The 23366-nt window shown below is 40.3% G+C and overlaps 1 protein-coding gene across 3 annotated transcripts in view; it reads right to left on the bottom strand.

Moving 5' to 3' along the window:
• spopla (speckle type BTB/POZ protein like a) overlaps positions 1-23366 on the bottom strand; it is a 216233-nt gene that overhangs the window by 40853 nt on the left and 152014 nt on the right. For all 3 annotated transcript variants that reach the window (XM_043694074.2, XM_043694078.2, XM_043694076.2), the window contains one exon: positions 3222-3355. In XM_043694074.2, coding sequence (XP_043550009.1) covers positions 3222-3299 — 78 coding nt within the window. In that variant the 5' untranslated portion in view covers positions 3300-3355. The remainder of the gene's footprint in view (positions 1-3221; positions 3356-23366) is intronic.

The following is a 23366-nucleotide window of genomic DNA, read 5'->3' as shown; positions in this document are numbered from 1 at the left end:
ATCACAAAAGAAACACCAACCTATATACATGACAAGAGGGTGCTGATTGTTTGGCAAGTGGACTCTGACTGATTGAGACATCGACCTGAAGATTGCACTAGAGAACAGTTCCCCCAAAGCTTTTGTTTGAGTTCAAGTCATATGTTCAAAAGATGATTCTCTATGGCAACTCCTCAACCTTATTCACTTACCATGAAGCAAAATTTCCATCTCCCATGCCACAGTTTCAGCTACATATTTTACTAACTTTCTAATCTGCTTATTCCTATACCAAATGGTGTATGGATCATGTCACACCCAGAAATTCTTACTTTCTTTTAACGTCTGCTTTTTAATTTGGACCTTAAGTCCTCAAACCCTTAGCAGAAAATATTCTTAGTTCTACCTATGTTTTAGATCCAATGTGAACCACAATTCTGGATCCTCCAAAACGTTAGTTTCCAGTCATGACACCATGTATCTAACCCTGGCATAACAGGAAACATAACCTTCAGATTTCAGCTGCAGAGAACAGTGTATCTTTCCTTCACCATACTAATGCACCCTGTTATAGATATATTTCTTTTTACTCCTCCCACTTAAGTAGTTTTCTGCATGTGCTGAAGTGGTCAATTTTTTGTCCATCCTATAACTCTAGCATGCATGCACAGTGGCAGCAAACATCTGCTGAAAAAGACTAAGGCTACCCCATCACTATACCTGGAGCCCATAACTGCCTGATTTTCAGACATCCCCACCTCACTGACCACCTCTAAAAGTCCTTCTTAGCCAAAAAAGACTTGATTGCTTCCTGGAGGAAAGCATCCAGGTTATACTTCGAAACCTTATATCCCAAAAAGTCTGTAGCTCAGAGTTCAGCTCAATGAATGTCAGGCAAAGACTTTTAAACTGTATTGACTATACTTATTGCTTGTGCGTATGATGCAAACAGGCAAATAATGTTACATATTATTTTAAAATCCAAGTCTCTTGGCTGTTGACACTTTTTGATCTACTTTCCACACATCTGAAAGTGTTTCACAGACAGTGAAGTATCTTTGAAGTTCAGCAATTGCTGGACTTTCACGGTGTCTTTTCAGTATTGCTGAATGTGGAAGAAAATAAAGTTACAATTATACAAGCCTTTCAAAGCCATGTGATACATTAAAGTGCTTCACAACCAAGAAGGTACTTCTGAAATATAGCCAATTTACATGCACAACGGATTTCTGGTTCTTGTTGTGATGCTCATAGCCCTAAGAGCTATTATGCTTACAGTTCAAAGGTCAACAATTAATATTATATGAGGCAAGAAAATCACCTCAAACATTCACTCATGTCCTCAAGGACAAACATCAGAATTTAAGTAAAACTGCATTTTTATTTAATAACTTCATCTCTGCAAATTACCAGATAAAATCAAGTCTGTTCAATTTTTTTTGTGGTTTTTGGTAATTCAGATCTTAGATTTGCAATCTAGAAATGACCTGCCTCGCCAATGAAGTACAGAATAATGCTCGCATGGAGACAAAGAGAGAAGACTGCAGTGACTTTCTCTTTTAAGAGTCAGGACTTTGCTTTCTACCCATTTTTCAGGTGAAGTGGATGGAGTCTGGGTGTTGTAATTTACAGAAGCAGAGTGAACACGAAAGTGTCAAAGTCCATATTATATAGTGGCATTAGTCATACTGAGTGAAAATAGTCTGCATCAGACTCAGATAAGAATTCCAACTCAAGCTTTAGGCTTCAGTTAGGATGGACCGATGTTGATGATGCTTTTTGTGGGCACTTTTAATGCTGAGCAACTTGTTTTCTTGTAAGTGGTACAGTTACATATTTTCAAGCAAGTTTTGCTAACTGAGCAAAAAAGGAAAATAAAGGTCAGACCGTGCAGAAAGAAATATCTGAGCAATTTAGTTAGTTGACTTCTGTTACCTCAAAATTTAGAATCCAAAAACAATTTGCAATTTGACTGGCCAGTTTTCTGCCTCTTGTGAATTGAACTGCTTGCTTACACCTCAGAATCAATTGAACTGCTTTTGATTTGCTCATATTCAGTTTATCCTTATCACAAAAAAGCTCTTTGAGCCAAACACTAATTTGCCCTACAGATCTGCAAGTTCCTGAAGTGTGACTTCTCTGACACACTTTCAGGCATGGAAAATAATGGCTGTGCAATTTTTGAAATTTGATTGGAAAACACAAGATTATTTAGTCAATGTCTAAATTCAAAAGCTACTACATTTATACTTGATGTGAAATTACATTAGATCACAAGTAAATATTAAAAGGTCCTGAGTCAATTACAAAACAAATATTTTTAAATTCAGTTTCCCACTGCCTCTTCAAGCAAAAAATATTAATAAGTTTTAAAAAAATAATTCAAACTTCTAATGAATGACTTAAAGGGTCACAGAAGCAAATTTCAAAACTCTAATTTACTCTAATAAAAGAACTCAATACTTTCAGTCTGCAACGTAAACCCTCGACTACAGGAAGGATCCCACATTTAAATCTGCACTATGGCTGCAATCCTCCTCCTACTGCAATATTTCCTTTTGTCAAGTTGACACTTGAGTCTCCAGGAAAGAGTTGAAAGTTAGTCTCAGCTCCTTTTTTCTTTTCCCTTTCCCAATTGGATAATATTCACTCCTTGAAGAGACAAAGTTAGTTGAATCTTCCAGCTTTGTTTGGACAAAGAGTGTTGCTGTAACAGGTTAAATGAGTAGCTGCAACCCAGTTTGACTTGTTCCTAAGCAACAACCATGACAAGCATTTGTCACTTCATCATAGGGATCATCTGCTAAGTTTTCCCAGTAATTTTGAATAACCTCTATGATGAAAAACAGAAGGCTTGAATTCAAGGCCAGTGTTTACTGGCTTATCTGGGTATCTGTGATTTATACACTGCCAGAAATTATGTGCTAGACTTTCATAAAAATAGAAATTGCTAGCAATGCCCAGCAGGTCTGCAGCATACATTGCGAGAAGAAAGTAGCATTAATGGTTTGAGTCTGGTGACTGTTCATCAGAACTGCTAGACTTTCACATTACACTCTCTTCTTGACCACCTGGGATTTGAAGCAAGTAAACTCCAATTCTTAAAGCTAAAGGTGAACTGGATATTCAACTATTCAAGTTCAACAAATGGTGTAAGTTGCTGTTCATTTCATCTGCCAAGAAATTAGAGCACACAGTTAAAGCTGAGCAATTAGAAATTGAAATAATGGGACATATCATACCTGGGTGTAACACCAACTCTCCGCCACAGGCCCACTAGACATCTCTCCAGGTGGAGGAGGAGTTGGCACCCTTGACATCGCCAGCTTTTCCACTGTTTTGAATCTAGATGCCTCAGGGAATTTCAGGGCTTCTCCTGCAATGAAACACAATTAAATCATCAACTTTTAAACAGATAGTTTGTGAAAGGAGAATACATTAAGTTAAAATTCTTCAATTTATGAATGCTGACGATCATTCTAGATTCAAGCTTGTAACAACTGAATCTAGAACAGATTCAGATCCTCATATTTGCTCTCGTAAACACAAAACTTGTAAATTACTGCTCTCATTTCAATTCTCTCCATTTACAACAATGGCCACTCAAAGTTGTATTGCAGAGATGCATGTGCGAGTTGAGAAATCAAATGTGGATTTTAGATCCAGCAAACTTGTTGAATCAAATGTGACTTTTTTGAAATACAGTTCAATTGTGTTCAATGCTTGAAAAACAACTAATATTCATATATAAGCAGACATCACTGCTGACTGCGATTTTGTCCTTTGCAGTTAAAATCACAAGACAACTATCAAAAGAGTGAAATCCAGCTAATGTGCCACTAGCAGGGACATCAAGATCAATTGCTGCAGCATTCTCAGTACATGGCTAGAATTAGTTAACCTCAGTCAGTACAAGGATCAATTCTGAGAATATATAATACAAGTACTCATTGATGAATAACTGAATCATCAGGTACACATTGCTGAAGCTACTTTTGCTTTTCATCTGTGATCACTTACATAGAGACCCATCTGCCCATCAGAGCTTCACTACTCTTATTTGCAGATCAGTTGAAGCAAGATATAACCAGAAACTATAACCAGAAATACTGTGAAAATGAATCTAAACATTGGACATGTACATCATTTAAATTTGGCAGTCTTTGTTCCATATCCTTCAATAATATCACTTTATTGAAATCCTACAAACATAAAGATTCCAAATTGATCTCATAGCCACAGATTTTTGTTTTAAAATAAGTGCGGTGTTTGGTTTCTATTACCCTTTGTGTGAAACAGTGCACCCTGATTTCAGTTCTAAATGGTTATCTGTAATTTTAAGATTATGTTTCATTGCCCTTGATCCCTCCACTAGACAAAGTACTTTCCATGTGCCTATTCCATCAATTCACTAAGTTAGGTTGCCCCTTCACCAACTAAAGCCAAAGGAATATAAAGTCAAGTTCGTAAAGCTTGTCCAATAATCTGTTCCACTGAATCTGTACCTTACTCTGGGATCAGTGCCCAAATCTGAATGCAGCATTCCTGACTGAATCTGACAAGGTTCTATAGCCCTGAAGCATAACATTTTTTTCCCTTCTTGATTAATTATTGCACCCTGTGCATGGATGCCAAAAACATTTTGTTCCTCTACAGTTTCCAAACTGACTGCTTTTTGATCCTCTGTAGGGAATATAAAGACTTAAAAAGAATACATTTGTAGGATGTGGAGAATATTTCCTGTAAACTACACGGCTGGGAAGTTGTGTGTGCACCTTGATTGGCATGCCGATGCACAGAGCTACTGCCATGCATGGATCTTCGAGATCCACATTGCAGCAGGAAAAATTACAATGAACGCAGGATGCTGGTATCAGTGGCTAGGCCAGTAGTTATTATCCTGGAGAAGTCAGTGATGAACTGCCTTATTGAATCACTGCAGTCCTTGGGATATGGAGGGACACCCTTAGTCTTATTAGTCAGGGAGTTCTAAGATTTTGATCCAGTGACAGTGAAGGAACCGTAATATAGTTCCAGGACAGGATGATCTATGTCTTGTGAGGAAACTTGCAGGTGTTCCCCTGCATTTACTGTCCTTCTTGGCTTAGATAGTCAAGGTTGTGGATAGGGAAGATGTTATTTGAAGAGCCTTGATGAGGTGCATAGCCAATGGATTTTGAACAACTCATCGACATATTAATAATAAAGAAAACAACTGTTAACGGGCAGGGTTAATAATGTGGATGTAATCGCAAGGCATATTGGTCATGTGAAGTGATTAGATTAGATTAGATTACCTACAGTATGGAAACAAGCCTTTCGGCCCAACATGTCCACACCGACCCTCCAAAGAGTAACCCACTCAGACCCATTCTCCTACATTTACCCCTGACTAATGTACTTAACACTATGGGCAATTTAACATGGCCAATTCACCTGACCTGCACATCTTTGGATTGTGGGAGGAAACTGGAGCATCCAGAGGAAACCCAAGCAGACACGGGGAGAATGTGCAAACTCCACTCAGACAGTCGCCTGAGGATGAATCAAACCCGGTTCGCTGGTGCTGTGAGGCAGCACTGCTAACAACTGAGCCACCATGCCACCCATGGAGTGCTTATGGAAGAATAAAGACATTTGGAAAAGATTGAAGGTTAAGAAAGAAACATGCATTAAGTATAGGGTCAGCAGGGGATTGAATGATCGGAAAGAATACTGGGAGATTAGAAGAGAACTTGCTGAAAAACTGATGCTGTTATGCCGAACCTTGTATATACACTGATCTCTCCTGAAATGACAGGTGCCCTTGTTGCTGTTCATGCATCATGGTCTTGGTCTTCTCACAGCTGACAAGCAGACCAATCACAGTGTCACTACTCTCAAGACAAGCGACACAAGGCAAAATTGGTGGATCACTTTCAGAAGATTCAAAACATACTACAAAATTCACTGATTTAAAAGAAAAAGAAAAAACTTATTTATATCACACTGCTATCATTATAAAATATTGCAAGATCCTGAACAAGGCTGTTAGCAAACAAACATATAAAAGATGACTGCAGAAATAAAATGTTTGCTCAAAGAATCACTATTTAGCAAGTATCTTAAAGGAAGAAGGAGCCAGGTCTGCGGGGAGAGAATTCCAGTGTTTCAGGATTAGATGACTGAAGCCAGTGAGTGATTAAAAACAGGATTGCAGAAGAGCTCAAAGCCACCAAAAATAACAAAAAAAAGGTTTTTATAATGTATAAAATGTCAGACTTCCATAATAAAATATATCTTGACATACATATTAAACTTTTAGCCCTTAAGAACCATCATATAAATAACTGATAAGTAATGGATGGTTCATTATGCTTTTTAAAAAATCTTTAATTATAAATAAAGTGTGTTACAATCAAGCCCACTAATTACTTTTATCATGAAGAATTGTAACATCAAGTCCTCTTGTTATACAATTGCAATGGATTAACCAACCTGTGCCACTGATGCTCAGACAAAATAATGGCTCATAACCGACAGAAAGCAAGTGGCTTTGATGCAGAAAGAAAACCTTCTTTGGTCAAAGTTAAAAATCACACAACACCTGATGAAGGAGCGTCGCTCTGAAAGCTGGTGTGCTTCCAATTAAACCTGTCGGACTATAACCTGGTGTTATGTGATTTTGAACTTTGTACACCCCTGTCCAACACCGGCATCTCCAAATCATGACTTCTTTGATCAAGTAGCTTTAGGTAATTGTTTGAATGAAGCCACTGCATCATGAGTATTGCTTACTTATCAGTAAAAATAAACAATTTGGCTTAAGTTCCCACAGACGGACAAGTACAACTTTAAGACATAGAAAAGAGGAGGAGGAGTAGGCCATTTAATGCTTTGAGTGTCCTGCACCATTCAATATGATCTTTGCTGATTATTCATTCAATACTCTGATCCCACTTTCTCCCCATACTCTTTGATTACTTCAGCCACCGGGAAACAAACTAACTTCTTGAAAACATTCAATGTTTTGGCCTCGACCATCTTTGGTGGCAGAAAATTCCACAGGCTCAACATTCTCTGATGAAGACATTTCTCTGCATCTTTGTCATAAATGGCTTACTCACGTGGACTATGTAAGAGCCTGGCAACATTTGGGAGACAAAATGATTTGATACAAATCGACAATGGCAAGACATGGATTTAGATTTATGCCCTATTAGAGTGGAAGTTTAATGAATGCCATCAGATGGCAAAAGAAGCCTCATTCTACTTGAGCTCTGATATTAACTGTGCTTTGCTATAGCTCACTGATTCCAACCATTTCACATGGCAGATTTCTCTGAAATTTCCATTCTTAAAATATGTAGAGTTTGCCTGAGAATCTTTCCAGTAATGAGTACTGTCAGGACATTCTTTTCTAGTTTTTGTTTGCATGAATGTTTAATATATTTAAACTGAGATTCCTGGTTCTGGACTCCCCAGTCAGTCATTAGGGACATCCTCCCTGTCTAGTTCTGTTAGAATTTTATAGGTTTCAAATGAGATTTCTCCCCATGTTCTTTTAAACTCCAGGGAATAGACTGCTAACTGTTTCAGTTTCTCTTCATACTTCAATCCAGTCATCCCAGGAATCAACCTGGCAATTTTTGTAACACTCCCTCTATAGCCAGAAAATCCTTCATCAGGTAAGGAGATCAAAACATACATTACTCCAGGTTTGGTCACATTAAGACCCTGTATAATTGCAGCAAGACATCGCTGTTCCTGTACTCACATCCTCCCGCTATGAAGGACAACATACCATTTGACTTAGTCATAGAGATGTACAGCATGGAAACACACCCTTCGGTCCAACCTGTCAATGCCGACCAGATATCCCAACCCAATCTAGTCCCACTTGCCAGCACCCGGCCCATATCCCTCCAAACCCTTCCTATTCATATACCCATCCAAATGCCTCTTAAATGTTGCAATTGTACCAGCCTCCACCACATCCTCTGGCAGCTCATTCCATACACGTACCACCCTCTGTGTGAAAACGTTGCCCCTTAGGTCTCTTTTATACCTTTCCCCTCTCACCCTAAACCTATGCTCTCTAGTTCTGGACACCTCGACCCCAGGGAAAAGACTTTGTCTATTTATCCTATCCATGCCCCTCATGATTTTGTAAACTTCTATAAGGTCACCCCTCGCCTCCAACGCTCCAGGGAAAACAGCCCCAGCCTGTTCAGCCTCTCCCTGTAGCTCAAATCCTCCAACCCTGGCAACATCCCTGTAAATCTTTTCTGAACCCTTTCAAGTTTCACAACATCTTTCCTATAAGAAGGAGACCAGAATTGCACGCAATATTCCAACAGTGGCCTAACCAATGTCCTGTACAGCCACAACATGACCTCCCAACTCCTGTACTCAATACTCTGACCAATAAAGGAAAGCATACCAAATGCCGCCTTCACTATCCTATCTACCTGCGACTCTACTTTCAAGGAACTATGAACCTGTACTCCAAGACCTCTTTGTTCAGCAACACTCCCTAGGACTTAAGTGTATAAGTCCTGCTAAGATTTGCTTTCCCAAAATGCAGCACCTCGCATTTATCTGAATTAAACTCCATCTGCCACTTCCTAGCCCATTGGCCCATCTGGTCCAGATCCTGTTGTAATCTGAGATAACCCTCTTCGCTGTCTACTACACCTCCAATTTTGGTGTCATCTGCAAACTTACTAACTGTACCTCTTATGCTCGCATCCAAATCATTTATGTAAATGACAAAAAGTAGAGGACCCAGCACCGATCCTTGTGGCACTCCACTGGTCACAGGCCTCCAGTCTGAAAAACAACCCTCCACCACCACCCTCTGTCTTCTACCTTTGAGCCAGTTCTGTATCCAAATGGCTAGTTCTCCCTGTATTCCATGAGATCTAACCTTGCTAACCAATCTCCCATGGCGAACCTTGTTGAACGCCTTACTGAAGTCCATATAGATCACATCTACTGCTCTGCCCTCAATCTTTTTTGTTACTTCTTCAAAAAGCTCAATCAAGTTTGTGAGACATGATTTCCCACACACAGAGCCATGTTGACTATCCATAATCAGTCCTTGCCTTTCCAAGTACATGTACATCCTGTCCCTCAGGATTCCCTCCAACAACTTGCCCACCACCGAGGTCAGGCTCACCGGTCTATAGTTCGCTGGCTTGTCTTTACCGCCCTTCTTAAACAGTGGCACCACGTTTGCCAACCTCCAGTCTTCCGGCACCTCACCTGTGACTATCGATGATACAAATATCTAGCAAAAGGCCCAGCAATCACTTTCCTAGCTTCCCACAGAGTTCTCGGCTACACCTGATCAGGTCCTGGGGATTTATCCACCTTTAACCGTTTCAAGACATCCAGCACTTCCTCCTCTGTAATCTTGACATTTTGCAAGATGACACCATTTATTTCCCTACAGTCTATATCTTCCATATCCTTTTCCACAGCAAAATCCACGTCTAGTATCTCCCCCCATTTTCGGTGGCTCCACACAAAGGCCTCTTCACTGTATGCTGCATCTGCATGCTTACTTTCAGCAATACACACAGGTCTTGAAGCACCTCCTCTTTCCCATTATTGCCATCCTGATAATAATTTACCTTCCTGCTTTTCCTTCTAAATTGGACAGCCTCACTTTTGAATATTTTACTTCATCTGCCAAGCATTTGCCCCCTTGCTCAACTCTTCCAAATCACACTGACTCATCTCTGCATGATTTTTACAGCTGACCCTCCCACTCAGTTTTGTGTTGTTTGAAAACTTGGAGAGACTGCATTTAGTTCTCTCATCCACGTCATTAATACATACTGTGAATATATGGAGTCTAGGCACTGATCCATCTGGAACCATATAGTCACTGCATATTTATTTCTATTCGTTGTTTTCTATCTGCCAGCCAGTTCTCTATCCATGTCAGTATATTATGCTGAAACCCTTGGACTTAATTTTACAGGCCTGTTAGTCTCCTATGCGGGACCTTACTGAAAGTCTTCTGAAAATCCAAGTAAACCATAATCACTGGCTACTCTTTATCAACCCTACAAGTTACATCCTCGAAAGCTTCCAGCAGATTTGTCAAGCATGATTTCCCTTTCATAAATCCAAGCTGACTTTGCCCGATCCTGTAACTGTTTTCCAAGCACTCTGCTATTAATTCTTTTCTAATAGACTTCAGCATTTGCCCCAATACTGACATCAGACTGAATGGTTTATAAATCCTGATTTCTCTCTCCCTCTCTTTTCAAAATAAAAGGATTACATTAGCTACTTTCAAATCTGTGGGAACTGCTCCAGAGTGTACAGAATCTTGAAAGATGACTAACAATGCATCCATTATTTCAAGGACCATTTCCTTAAGTACAATGGGTTGTAGATTATCAGGTCCTGGGGATTTATTGGTTTTTAATACCATCAATTCATCTGACATCATTTCTCTACTCATACTGGTTTCCTTCAGTTCCACCCATTCACTGGACCCTGTAATCCCCAACATTTTTGTGAGTTATTTCCTTCCCCACCCTTATCAGCGTTCTGGAGAGACAATCCCCTCCATGACTCCCTTGTCAGATCCATTCCTCTATCAGTCCTCACCCCATTCCCTTCATCTTCCCTTGTCGCTGCAGGACATGCAAAACCTGCCCTCACACCTCCTCCCTCATCTCTGTCCAAGGTTCCAAAGGAACCTTCCACATCCGACAGATATTTACCTGCACCTCGACAAATGTCACCTACTGTATCCATTGCATCCGACGTAGTCTCCTCTACATCCGGGAGACAGGACTTTGTTTCAGAGAACATCTCTGGGACACCTGCACCCACCAACCCCACTGCCCCGTGGCTGAACACTTCAACCCCCCCCTCCCACTCCACCAAGGACATGCAGGTTCTGGGCCTCCTCCATTGCCAAACCCTTACTACCTGACATCTGGAAGAAGAACGCCTAATCTTTCGCCTTGGGCACCTGCAACCACATGGGATTAACGTGAATTTTACCAGTTTCCTCATTTCCCCTCCCCCCACATTATCCCAGTCCCAAGCCTCCAACTCGGCACCGCCCTCCTGACATGTCCATCATCTTTCCCATCCATCACTCCACCCTCCTCTCTGACCTATCACCTTCTCCTACACATTCATCTACCTATCGCATTCTCAGCTATCTTCCCTCCTCCCCCATTCCATTTAGCTCTCAGCCCCCAGCCTCATTCCTGATGAAGGACTTATGCCCAAAACGTCGATTCTCCTGCTCCTTGGATGCTGCCTGATCTGCTGTGCTTTTCCAGCACCACACTCTCGACTTTATGGCTACTCACTACACTACAGACACATGCTATTTAATGCAGTACAGTCTGATGTATAACTAACTGCTCAAGTCACCAAAAGAAAGCTTGATTTTTACTGAAAAAAAATCTGACCACCTGTGCAAATTCTGATTTTAAGTTCACAAAGGTTGCAATCTTGAAAATCAAGAGTAACTGCAATGACGTGAATTCAAGTGTTACAATAAAGCTGAATACTTAAGATAATTTAGATTCTCATGATTTATTACAATGATCAATATGGGGACATACGCAATGTCTTTATAATTGGTGTCTGACAAGCAATAGCATATGAAAGCTTATATATGGGTTTAATGCAGTTTTAGTCGAAGATCTACTGTATAGCGAATTGACCTTTGGCTCACAACTTTCCGTGTACAGACCTCACAACAGAGCACTTGCAAAACGATATGACGACGGTGACCATTGTTTCCCAATTGTCAGAACCAGTCACCGTTGTGGCCATGATTTCTGCAGGCTGACTGTTTGGAAGGTTAACAAAAACAAAAAGCTCAGTTGGCTGAGACAAGGGCTCAGAGAAAACAAAGGCCAGGCAATTCTACACCTTCTTAGCACACTTGTCATCCTCTGTAACAAATGCAGCAAAGACTACCGTGCGAGAGCATGGCCCCTCAGCCACACCAGACAATACATAACAGAATTGATCACCACGGCACAAACCAGCAATTTGTATGACAGAAGGCTGACACATCATTTACAGTTCAGTAATGTAAAAATTGAACCTGTCATTAATCTTCTACAACTTCAACAAAGGTGAGAGTATTTAAATCATTCTCATTAATATTTGTGAAGCATTTAAATAGTCTTGTTTGGAAATTATTAATTTATTGATTCATAGATTTTTAAAATATTGCTTTGCTAGATGTTTGCTGATTGGAGACCATGCCTCTAACATCTGGTTAATTATGCTATTGAATAATAATTTCCTGCATATTATTCAACGTTACATCTCACATCATACAATAAGGGTATTTATCACCTGCTTTTCAATGTCAAATAAGTAACCATTCATGAAATTACTACATGTCAGTTAGAGGCAAATTAGTCTTCTAGAAATTCATGCTGACTTAAATATATTGCCATGGTCTTGAATTAGCATAACAGTGTTGAACAAATAGGTCTTTAATTCTTAAGGCAATGTCCTGACCTTTTATAATAACCAGAAAATTAGCAATTTTCCAGTCTTCTGATGTCACTACTGATTTCGATGTGGAAAGAGATCCAAGATATTTGTAAGAATAAGAGTGTTGTAATGGTAGGGGATTTTAAATTTTCAAACATAGATTGGGACTGTCATTGTGTTAAGGGCTTGGATGGAGTGGAATTTGTTAAGTGTGTACAAGAAAACTTCCTTATTCAATATGTGGATATACCTACTCGAGAAGGAGCAATACTTAACCTTCTGATGGGGAATAACGCTTGGTAAGGGACTGAGGTGTCAGAGGAGGAACACTGTTGGGAAAGTGATTATAATTCCATCAGTTTTAAAGTTGTTATGGAAAAGGATAGATCAAAAAGTTAAAGTTCTTAACTGGAGTACGATCAACTTTGATGGTATCACACAGGAACTTTCACAAGTTGGTTGAAGAAGGCTATTCGCAGGTCAAGGTATGGTTTTAAGTGGGAGGTTTTTAAAAATGAGATAAGACTTCAGAGACAGTATGTTCTTGTTACTGTGAAGGACAGGATTTGTAGGTTTAGGAAATGCTGGATGACTAGAGAAATTGAGGGCTAGTCAAAAAAACAGTTGGGGTCGAGTGAATCCTACAGGGATATAAGGGCAGTAGGAATACACTTAAGATGGAAATCAGGAGGGCAAAAAGGGGACAAGAGATAGCTGTGGCAAACAGAGTTAAAGGGAATCCAAAGAAATTCTAGAAATACATTAAGGGCAAAAGAGTGACTAAGGAGCAAATAGGACCCCTTACAGATCAACATGGCCATCAATGTGTAGAAATACAGGAAATGGGTGAGATAATAAATGAATATTTTCCATTAGCATTTACTGTGACAAAGGAGGATAGGGAAGCTAGGGAACTTGGGGAAATAAAGTTTTGAAAAGAGTTCATAATACAGAGGCAGTGGTAACGGAGGTCTTAAAATGCATAAAGCTAGATAAATCTCTGGGAGCTGATCAAGTCTTTCCCAGAATTTTGTGGCAAGTTAGGGAAGAGATTATTGGACCCTTCCCGAGATATTTGTATCATCAGCAGCCACAGGTTAGGTACCGGAACACTGGATGCCAGCAAACGTGTGCCATTATTTAAGAAAGACTAGAAGGAAAACTCTGTGAACTAAAGACAGCGAGCCTTACGCCAGCAGTAGGTAAGTTGTTGGAGGGGAATCTGAGGGATAGGATTTATATGCATTTGGAAAGACAAGGGCTGATTAGGGATAGTCAACATGGCTGCGTGTACAGGAAATCGTGTCTCATTAAATTGATTGAGTTTTTTGAAGAGGTAACAAAGAAGATTGATGAAGGCAGAGCGGTAGACATTGGCTACGAGGGCATCAGCAAAGCATTCGGTAAGGTTTTGCATGGTAGACTGGTTAGTAAGGTTAGATCACATGGGATCCAGGAGGAGTTAGCCAATTGGATACAAAACTGACTTAAAGTTAGGAGTCAGAGGGTGGTAGTAGATGGTTGCTTTTTGGATTGGAGGCCTGTGACCAGGGAATGCCACAAGGATCTGTTCTGGGTCCATTGATTTTCATCATTTATACAAATGATTTGGATGTGAATATAGAAGGTGTGGTTAGTAAGTTTGCAGATGATACTAAAATAGGTGGTGTGGACAGTGAAGGAAATTATCTCAGAGAACAACGGGACCTTGATCAAATGTGCTGAGGAGTGGCAGATGCAGCTTAATTTAAATAAATGTGAGGTGTTGCATTTTGGAAAGGCAAATCAGGGCAGGACTTACACACTTAATGGTGGTGCCCTGGAAAGTGTTACCAATCAAATAGACCTGGGGGTGCACAGACACAATTCAAAATAAGTTGGGTCGTAAGTAGGTGGCGAGAGTGGCATTTGGCATACTTGCCTTCATTGGTCAGAACATTGAGTTTACAAGTTGGGATGTCATGACAGGACACTGATGAAGCCACTTTTAGAATACTGCATTCAATTCTGGTGACCTTTCTATACAAAGGATGTTGTTAAACTTGAGCAGGTGCAGAAAAGATTTACAAGGATGCTGCTGTTACTGAAGGGTTTCAGCTATACGGAGAGGCTGAATAGCCTGGGGCTTTTCTCCCTGCTGTGTGAGACACTGAGAGGTGACCTTCGAGAGGTTTATAATGTCATATAGGTCTTGGAGAGGGTGAATAGCTAAGGCCTTTTTCTTGGGATTGAGAAGTCCAAAGCTAGAGGTGAGGGGGGAAAAATTTAAAAAGGATCAAGGGGCAACATTTTCACACAGAAGGTGATGTGTGTATGGAATGAGCTGCCAGAGGAAGTGGTGGAGCTGGATAAAACTTGAATATTTAAATGGAATCTGGACGAGTATATGAATAGGAAAGCTTGAGAGGGAGGTTGGCCAAATGCTGGCAAATAGGACTCAGATTGGGATGTCTGGTTGGTGTGGACAAATTGGAGCGAAAGATCTGTTTCTGTGCTGTGTGACTATTTTGTGCACTCTTGCTACTTTTTGAGTGGGGATTGGAGGGACATCCAAAGCTGGTTTAGAAAAGATAAGTTAAATTGAGACTGAAGGAAGAGTATGAAAGTTGTCAGGTTTCTAATATAATGATTTTGAATATATAAATTACAGAGGTGATCAAACAAGGAATGAATGGAAAGCAGAGAATTATCAGCTAACATAAAATCCTTAACATCAAAGAAAGAGTGAGTTTTTTTAGGAAATAAAAATATCTTGTGGAGAGAGCTAATGAGTAATTTGAACCTGGCTTCACAAGAAAATAGGATGCTGCCAATGTAGCAATAAAAATAGAATGGTAAATATAATAGGATCAAAGATAGATAAAGAGGTACTTAAAGGGTTACTCAAAGTGGAAAAGCCACAGATCTAGGTGGGATACATTCAAGTGCACAGAATGAATTAAGGGTAGAAATTGCAGAGCTCCTTGGAATGGTGAGGGATAAGACATTAAAGGATTTCAAGGACTAACTTGATTGAGTTTCTGATGAAGCAACGGAAAGGGTTGATGAGGGTAATATGATAGATGCTGTGTACATGGACTTTCAAAAGGCATTTGACATGGTTCAAGAAAATGAACTTGCAAAATTAAGGCCTGCACAATGAAAGGACTATTAGCAAGATGGGTGCAAAAGTAGTTCATGAACTGAAAGCAAAATGTAGTGGTTAACAGGATTTTTTCAGGGCCGGGTGTGGGGAGAAGAGGAGGAAGAGGAGGAGGTATGCAGTAGTGTTTCCCCAAGAATTGAAATCAGGACCACTAATACATATTTATGATCTGGACTTGGATGTAAAACACAATGACAAAGTTTCCCAATAATGTAAAACTGAAGTGTAGTAAACAAGTGTAGTACAATCAAGATTAAAGTGGCGCTGGAAATGCACAGCAGGTCAGGCAGCATCCGAGAAGCAGGAAAATCGATGATTCCTGATGAAGGACTCCTGCCCGGAATGTCAATTTTCCTGCTCCTTGGATGCTGCATTTCCAGCACCACTCTAATCTGGACTCTAATCTCTAGCATCTGCAGTCCTCACTTTCGCCTAAATGCAGTACAATGTTGAGGAGGTGTGCGTACAGATATTTTGAAGTATGGTGGGACAGATTGAGATATCTATTAAAACGTATATGGGATCTTTGGCTTTAATAAAAAGAGGGATAGGGTGTAAAAAATGAAACTATGCTGAAACTTCATAAAACATTATTTCTGTTTATTTCTGAATACCATATTTCGAAAGGAAATAAAGGACCAGGAAGGGTACTAGAAAAGATTCACTGGATTAACACCAGAATGAGGAACTTCAGAAAATTGGATAAATAATTGAATAGAAAAAAAAGTTACAGGGATATGGAGAAGGAGGAGAGTGGGATTGACTGAAACATTTTACCAAAGAACAGTCATGATATGGCAAATGGCTCATTCAATGTTGCATTGTTCTATGATTCAACTTGTGTTTTACAGTCACTAACTCTAAATATGTGCTTGTAATTCCTTTAAAGTGCTTCAACCACAGACAATGTCCAGAAAAGGCAATGGTACTGGAAAGTAAACATTAATGAGTAAATGTTTTTTAAAAAAATCAAAAGGAGTCATTTCATCTCTGCTGACATATTTATGAAACACTTTTACTTACCTCTTGCCTAGTTGAGTGTAACTTGCACAACTTTCAAGAAACTCAACATATCCGACAGTGGTTAGCCTGTCGGCCTTGTGCTACTGAACATGGCATTTATGCTCTGCATTACAAGTGTGCTTGAATATGATATCTATGATCAAGAAGATATACTGTAATAATTCAACAAGGTTACTTTGATATGAATCTTGCTCCCTTTATCCTTTACTATAACAAGACACGAGAAATAATGTTGTAGAGACACAAAGTCAGACACCAAGTTGAGTAGGACATATATTGTCAGTTGAGAGTATGGTGCTGGAAAAGCACAGCAGGTCAGGCAGTGTCCGAGGAGCAGGAGAATCGACGTTTCGGGCATAAGTCCTTCATCAGGAATGAGGCTTGTGGGCCGGGGCTGAGAGATAAATAGGAGGGGGATGGGGGAGGTAGCTGAGAATGCGATAGGTAGGTGAAGGTGAGGGAGAAGGTGATAGGTCGGAGAAGAAGGTGGAACGGATAGATGGGAAAGGTGATGGACAGGTCAGGAGGGCAGTGCCGACTTGAAGGTTTGGGACTGGGTTAATGTGGGGGGAGGAGAAATGAGGGAATTGGCGAAATCCACATTGATGCCCTGTGGTTGCAGGGTCCCAAGGTGGTATATGAGGTGTTCTTCCTCTAGGTGTTGGGTGGTTAGGGTTTGGCGATGGGGGACGCCCAGGACCTGCATGTTCTTCGTGGAGTAGGAGGAAGAGTTGAAGTGTTCAGCAGGTCCTGGGCCTCCTCCATTACCAATTCCTTACCATCTGAAGCCTGGAGGAAGAACGCCTCATGCTCCCCCCTTGGGACCCTGCAACCACATGGGCATGAATGTATTGGAAAGAATGCAGAAGAGTTTTACGAGAATGCTTCCAGGGATGAGATATTTCAGTTATGAGGAAAGATTGGAGAATGTTGAATTGTTTGCCATGTAGAAAACAAAACCAGGAGGACATTTTTAGAAGTTTATAAAATTGTAAATTGAAAACATTATGCAATTATTCACAAGTTAAAGTAGGCCCAAGAATGATAAAACTAAGCTGTTTAACTTCCATGGTAGGGAAACTTTTAGAAACATGCATTTCCCAAAGGTATTCAAGATAGTGCCGTGACAGACTTGCAAGGCAAGTTATATGTCAGGGATTTCCCAATGTGGGGGCAGGACCCTAATTGAGGTCACGATCTGAAATTCTGGGGTTGTGACTTCTGAGGCAATAATGAGGGCTATGGAATCTTGACAGAGTTATAACACTGTACCCCTGTTCCAACAGGCTCTCACTCTTTCAGTTGCACAGGGGATGATGGCAATGTTTTTGAGCCTTGAAATGCATATAGAAGAACAAGTTTGGACAGTACTGTTTGATATCGTAAAATAAATGGGATAGTAGTAATGTTCATAGACAACTGGCTGAGGAATAGGAAATAGAGATAAATTGTTAACTGGTATCTTTTAATCTGGAAGAACAGGGGTCAGTATTGGGACCCCTCCTGTTCCAGACATTTCTAAGTGGTCTGGAGCAAAATACTGAAGATACTTGAAATCTGAAATAAGAATAAAAAATGCTAGAGAAACCCAAAGGATCTGGCAGCATGTCTGAAGAGAGGTTAATGTTTTGAGTCATATATGACACTTCCTCAGAACTGATAGGTAGAGGATGAAGTTCAATACAGAGAAGTTTGAGGTAATACACTTTTTACACAATGAACATGGAGACATACTGTAAAATACAGGAGACTATTCTAAAGAGTATTCTGAATGAGAGGGATCTGAGTAATTATGTGCATAAGTCAGTGAAGGTGAGAGCTGGTGGAAAGTGTTATGAAGTTGAAGGTGTGCACTGTACCTTTGAGAGAGAGTGAAGGCTGTTTTGGCAGTGAGAGTTTGTAGAAAACTGTCATGTGACTGACTAGCAGTCTCAGAGTGTACTGGTAAATTGAAAATATGTAACATATGCCTGCAAATTAGATACCTCGGTTGTTTTGGTCAAATTCAAAAGGTGGTCAATCAGTTTAAATTATGCCCCAGGATATTAAAACCCAATCAAATTTGAATTTTACTGTTTTGACACAATCTGATTTTAGGGGTATAAATAAGCTGGCATTTTGAGAGTTATTCAGAGAGAGAGGGACAACTTATCATTTAGAGAGTGACTGCTGTTCAAAACACTCTCTATCAAAAAGGTAACTTTTTCATATGAAACACCTTTGCAGCAAAAAACCGAAGCCCACCTAGGGAGATCTGCAGCAGAAGAAGACTGACACAGACAGACAACGTCTGGTTTTGAAAATTAAGTTGATGTAGTTTTAATAGGGGCTTTTATTGGATCAGTATATTGTTATATAGTGAAACATCACACAACAGCAGGTTATAATCTAACATGTTTATTTGGAAGTGCTAGGTTTTGGAGTGCTGCTCCTTCATCAGGTGGTTATGGCATATAAGACCGTAGGACACAGAATTTATAGCAAACGTTTATCAGTGTTGCAACTCAAATTATATATTGAAAGAAACCTGAATTGTTTGTTAAGTCTCTTGTTTCCGAAAGGTAGTACTTCCAAATAAACCTGTTGGACTATAACCCGCTGTTGTGTGACTTTTAACTTTGTACACCCAGTTGAACACCAGCACCTCCGAATCGTTATAAAGTGAGAGGTAGATAACAATCATTTAAGTGAAACAGGGTTTGGAATTGTAAATATTTGTTTTTTACTGTTCACATTTACAGTTAAGAAATAAAATTGATACCTTTCTTCAAATAGTGGAATTTGGATGTTCTCTAGGACTCATTCTTTAATAGACTATGAGGCAAGGTGAGTTTTTCTGTGCATTTGGTTTAATTAGCAGAAGGGTCCATTGCCATGTCGTATCAATTTGGGGGCTCGAGTCCATGATTTAGACAGGTTTAGACAGATCCAGTCTGAGGTTTGGACAGATTTGAAGTACGAAAGATCCCAACAGATTTAAACACTCGCTGATTAGTGTCCTAGATCTTTAAATAAAATGTAGAGGAGAATACTTTTTTAGTTTCAGTTACTTGTGGTTGGTTAAATTAAAAGTCAGAAATTAAATTTCAGAAAGCTTTTGATAAAGTCCCACACAGGAGGTTAGTGAGTAAAATTATGGCGCATGGTATTGGGGGCAAAGTACTAGATTGGATTGAAAATTGGTTGGCTGATAGGAAACAAAGGGTAGTGATAAACGGCTCCATTTCTGAATGGCAGGCAGTGACCAGTGGGGTACCGCAGGGATCCGTGCTGGGACCGCAGCTTTTTACAATATATGTTAATGATATAGAAGATGGTACCAGCAATAACGTTAGCAAATTTGCTGATGTTACAAAGCTGGGTGGCAGGGTGAAATGTGATGAGGATGTTAGGTGAGTGGGCAGATGCATGGCAGATGCAGTTTAATGTGGATAAATATATGGTTATCCACTTTGGTGGCAAGAACAGGAAGGCAGATTACTACCTCAATGGAATCAATTTAAGTAAAGGGGCACTACAGAGAGATCCGGGTGTTCTTGTACACCAGTCAATGAAGGCAAGCATGCAGGTACAGCAGGTAGTGAAGAAGGCTAATAGCATGCTGGCCTTCATAACAAGAGGAATTGAGTATAGAAGCAAAGAGGTGCTTCTGCAGCTGTACAGGGCCCTGGTGAGACCACACCTGGAGTACTGTGTGCAGTTCTGGTCTCCAAATTTGAGGAAAGACATTCTGGCTATTGAGGGAGTGCAGCGTAGGTTCACGAGGTCAATTCCTGGAATGGCGGGAATACCTTACACTGAAAGACTGAAGCGACTGGGCTGGTATACCCTTGAGTTTAGAAGACTGAGAAGGGATCTGATTGAGACATATAAGATTATGAAAGGATTGGACACACTGGCAGCAGGAAACATGTTTCCGCTGATGGGCGAGTGCCGAACCAGAGGACACAGCTTAAAAATATGGGGCAGACCATTTAGGACAGAGATGAGGAGAAACTACTTCACCCAGAGAGTGGTGGCTGTGTGGAATGCTCTGCCCCAGAGGGCAGTGGAGGCCCAGTCTCTGGATTCATTTAAGAAAGAGTGGGATAGAGCTCTCAAAGATAGTGGAATCAAGGGTTATGGAGATAAGGCAGGAAGAGGATACTGATTAGGAATGATCAGCCATGATCATATTCAATGGCGGTGCAGGCTCGAAGGGCTGAATGGCCTACTCCTGCACCTATTGTCTATTGTCTAAAAGTGAGAGAAATGGGTCTTAAAATTGCTAAAGATGTTCTGGGGTTTGCCAAGCACGTTTAGAAGGATAGAAAAAAAGACCCTACTTTTAGAATTAGCAAAGAGGTTAGATTTGGGTTTAACCAAGGACAAAAGTAAAGCTCAAATTGTAAGGGAGTTAGACACTTACATAGGTGTGCCAGAGAAACAGACAAGTGCAGTAGAGTTAGAAAAACTGAAATTACAATTGAGGAAAATGGAGTTAGAAGATAAACAAAGAGAGAGGGGGAAAAGGAAAGGGAGAGAGAAAGAAAGAGAGACGGAGAGAGAAAGAAAGAGAGACAGAGAGACGAAAGACAGGAAAAAAAAGACAGAGCAGGTTCTTAGCTGAGCAAAGAGAGAGAGAAGAAACAGAGAGAGAAAAGGAGAGAGAATTTGAACTTCAGAAGTTATGACTTAGTCAGGAAATGGATTTAGGTTTGCTTGCTGAGCTGGAAGGTCCGTTTTCAGACGTTTCATCACCATACTAGATAACATTTTCAGTGAGTCTCCAGATAAAGCACTGGTGGTGTAGCCCGCTTCCTATTTGTGTGCTTGAGTTTCCTTGAGCTGGTGATCCCATTTCCTGTGGTGCTGTCATTTCTTGCTTTTTTTTCTCAGGGACGAAGTAAATAGGATCCAAGTCAATGTGATTGTGGATAGAGTTCCAGATGGAATGCCCTGGCTTCTTTTAGGATGGATGCGTTGTCCCAGTCGAAGTGGTATCCTTCCTCATCCATATGCAAGGATACTAGTAAGAGTGGGCCATGTCTTTTTGTGGCTGGTTGATGTTTACGTATGCTGGTAGCTAGTTTTCTGCCTGTTTGTCCAATGTAGTGTTTGTTATAATCCTTGCAAGGTATTTTGGAAATGACATTAGCTTTGCTTATTGTCTGTATAGGGTCTTTCAAGTTCATTAGCTGCTGTTTTAGTGTGTTGATAGGTTTGTGGGCTACCATGATGCTAAGAAGTCTGAGTAGTCTGGCAGTCATTTCTGAGATGTCTTTGACGTAGGGGAGAGTGGCTAGGGTTTCTAGACATGTTTTGTCTACTTGTTTGGGTTTGTTGCTGAGAAATCAGTGGACTGTGTTCATTTGGTACTTGTTCTTTTTGAGTACACTGTATAGGTGATTTTCCTCTGCTCTGCGTAGTTCCTCTGTGCTGCAGTGCGTGGCGACTCGTTGAAATAACATTCTAAAGCAGGTTCGTTTGAGGATGTTAGGATGATTGCTTCTGTACTTCAGTATTTGGTCTCTGTGTTGTTTTCCTGTAGACACTGGTTTGTAGATTCCTATTGGCTGTTCGCTCTACCGCGACATCTAGGAATGGCAGTTTGTTGTTGTTTTCCTCCTCTTTTGTGAATTTTATGCCAGTAAGGGTATTATTGATGGTCTTGAAGGTTTCCTCTAATTTGTTTTGACATCTCAGAAATGACTGCCAGACTACTCAGACTTCTTGGCATCATGGTAGCCCACAAACCTATCAACAAACTAAAACAGCAGCTAATGAACTTGAAAGACCCTATACAGACAATAAGGTGTCATCCACGTAACAGACCGAAAGTTTGAGCTAAGTGGTTGGCAGAGCTGTTTGTTCGAGTCTCTGCTAAAAACTCTGATATTGGAAACCCCATGGGTGTTCCGTTGGTTTGTCTGTAGGTTTTATTGTTGAAGTGAAATGGGTAGTACGGCATAGGGTCACTAGCCTGATGATATTGTCCTTGCTGATAAAGTGATAGTGTTTGGTGTGTGTATCTTTGGTTCTTCTAATAGTGTAGTCAGTGTTTCCTCGGCCAGGTTGATGTTGATGAATGTGAACAGGACTGTTACGTCAAAGGAGACCATTATTTCATCCTCTGCTATCTTGGAGATAGATGTTACTGAAGATGTTGCCTAGTATGGTGACGAGACATCTGAAAATGAATTTTCCAGCTCAGCGAGCAAAGATACATCCAGAACCTCAACCTGAACTACAAATCTTCTCAAAACCGCTTAGTCAGGAAAGTCAAGTTAACAGGATGGAGATGAAGAGAGAAGGTAGCAATATATACAAATATGTTAAAACACTACCACATTTTGATGAGAAAGATGCTGAAGCCTCCCTTACTTCATTTGAAATATTGGCTGGGCAGATGAAGATATTAGATGACTTGTGGATTATGCTAGTTTAGAGTAAGCTGGGAGACAGAGCTAATGAGGTATTTGCAGCGGGTATCAAATGAGGGGTCAAGAGATTATGAGGAGGTCAAACAGGCTATTTTAAATCCTTATGAATTGATACCAGAAGCGGTGCTGAAACATAAAGAAGGAACCAGGTGAGACTTATGTTGAGTCCGAAAGAATTAAATATACTCATTTTGATAAGTTTTATCTATCTTTAAGGCCCACAGCCATCTATGAGCTCTAAGAGAGATTATTCTGCTGAAGGAGTTTAAAAACTCACTTCCAAAGATGATAAGAATTCATGTGGATGAACAGAAAGTTCA

The sequence above is a fragment of the Chiloscyllium plagiosum genome, unplaced genomic scaffold, assembly GCF_037043375.1.
Source record: "Chiloscyllium plagiosum isolate Xiang-an unplaced genomic scaffold, Cpla_swu_hap1 HiC_scaffold_7, whole genome shotgun sequence".
Classification (NCBI taxonomy): Eukaryota; Metazoa; Chordata; class Chondrichthyes; order Orectolobiformes; family Hemiscylliidae; genus Chiloscyllium; species Chiloscyllium plagiosum.
Note: the sequence above shows the minus strand (reverse complement) of the source record. Positions and strands in the feature narration are given on the sequence as shown.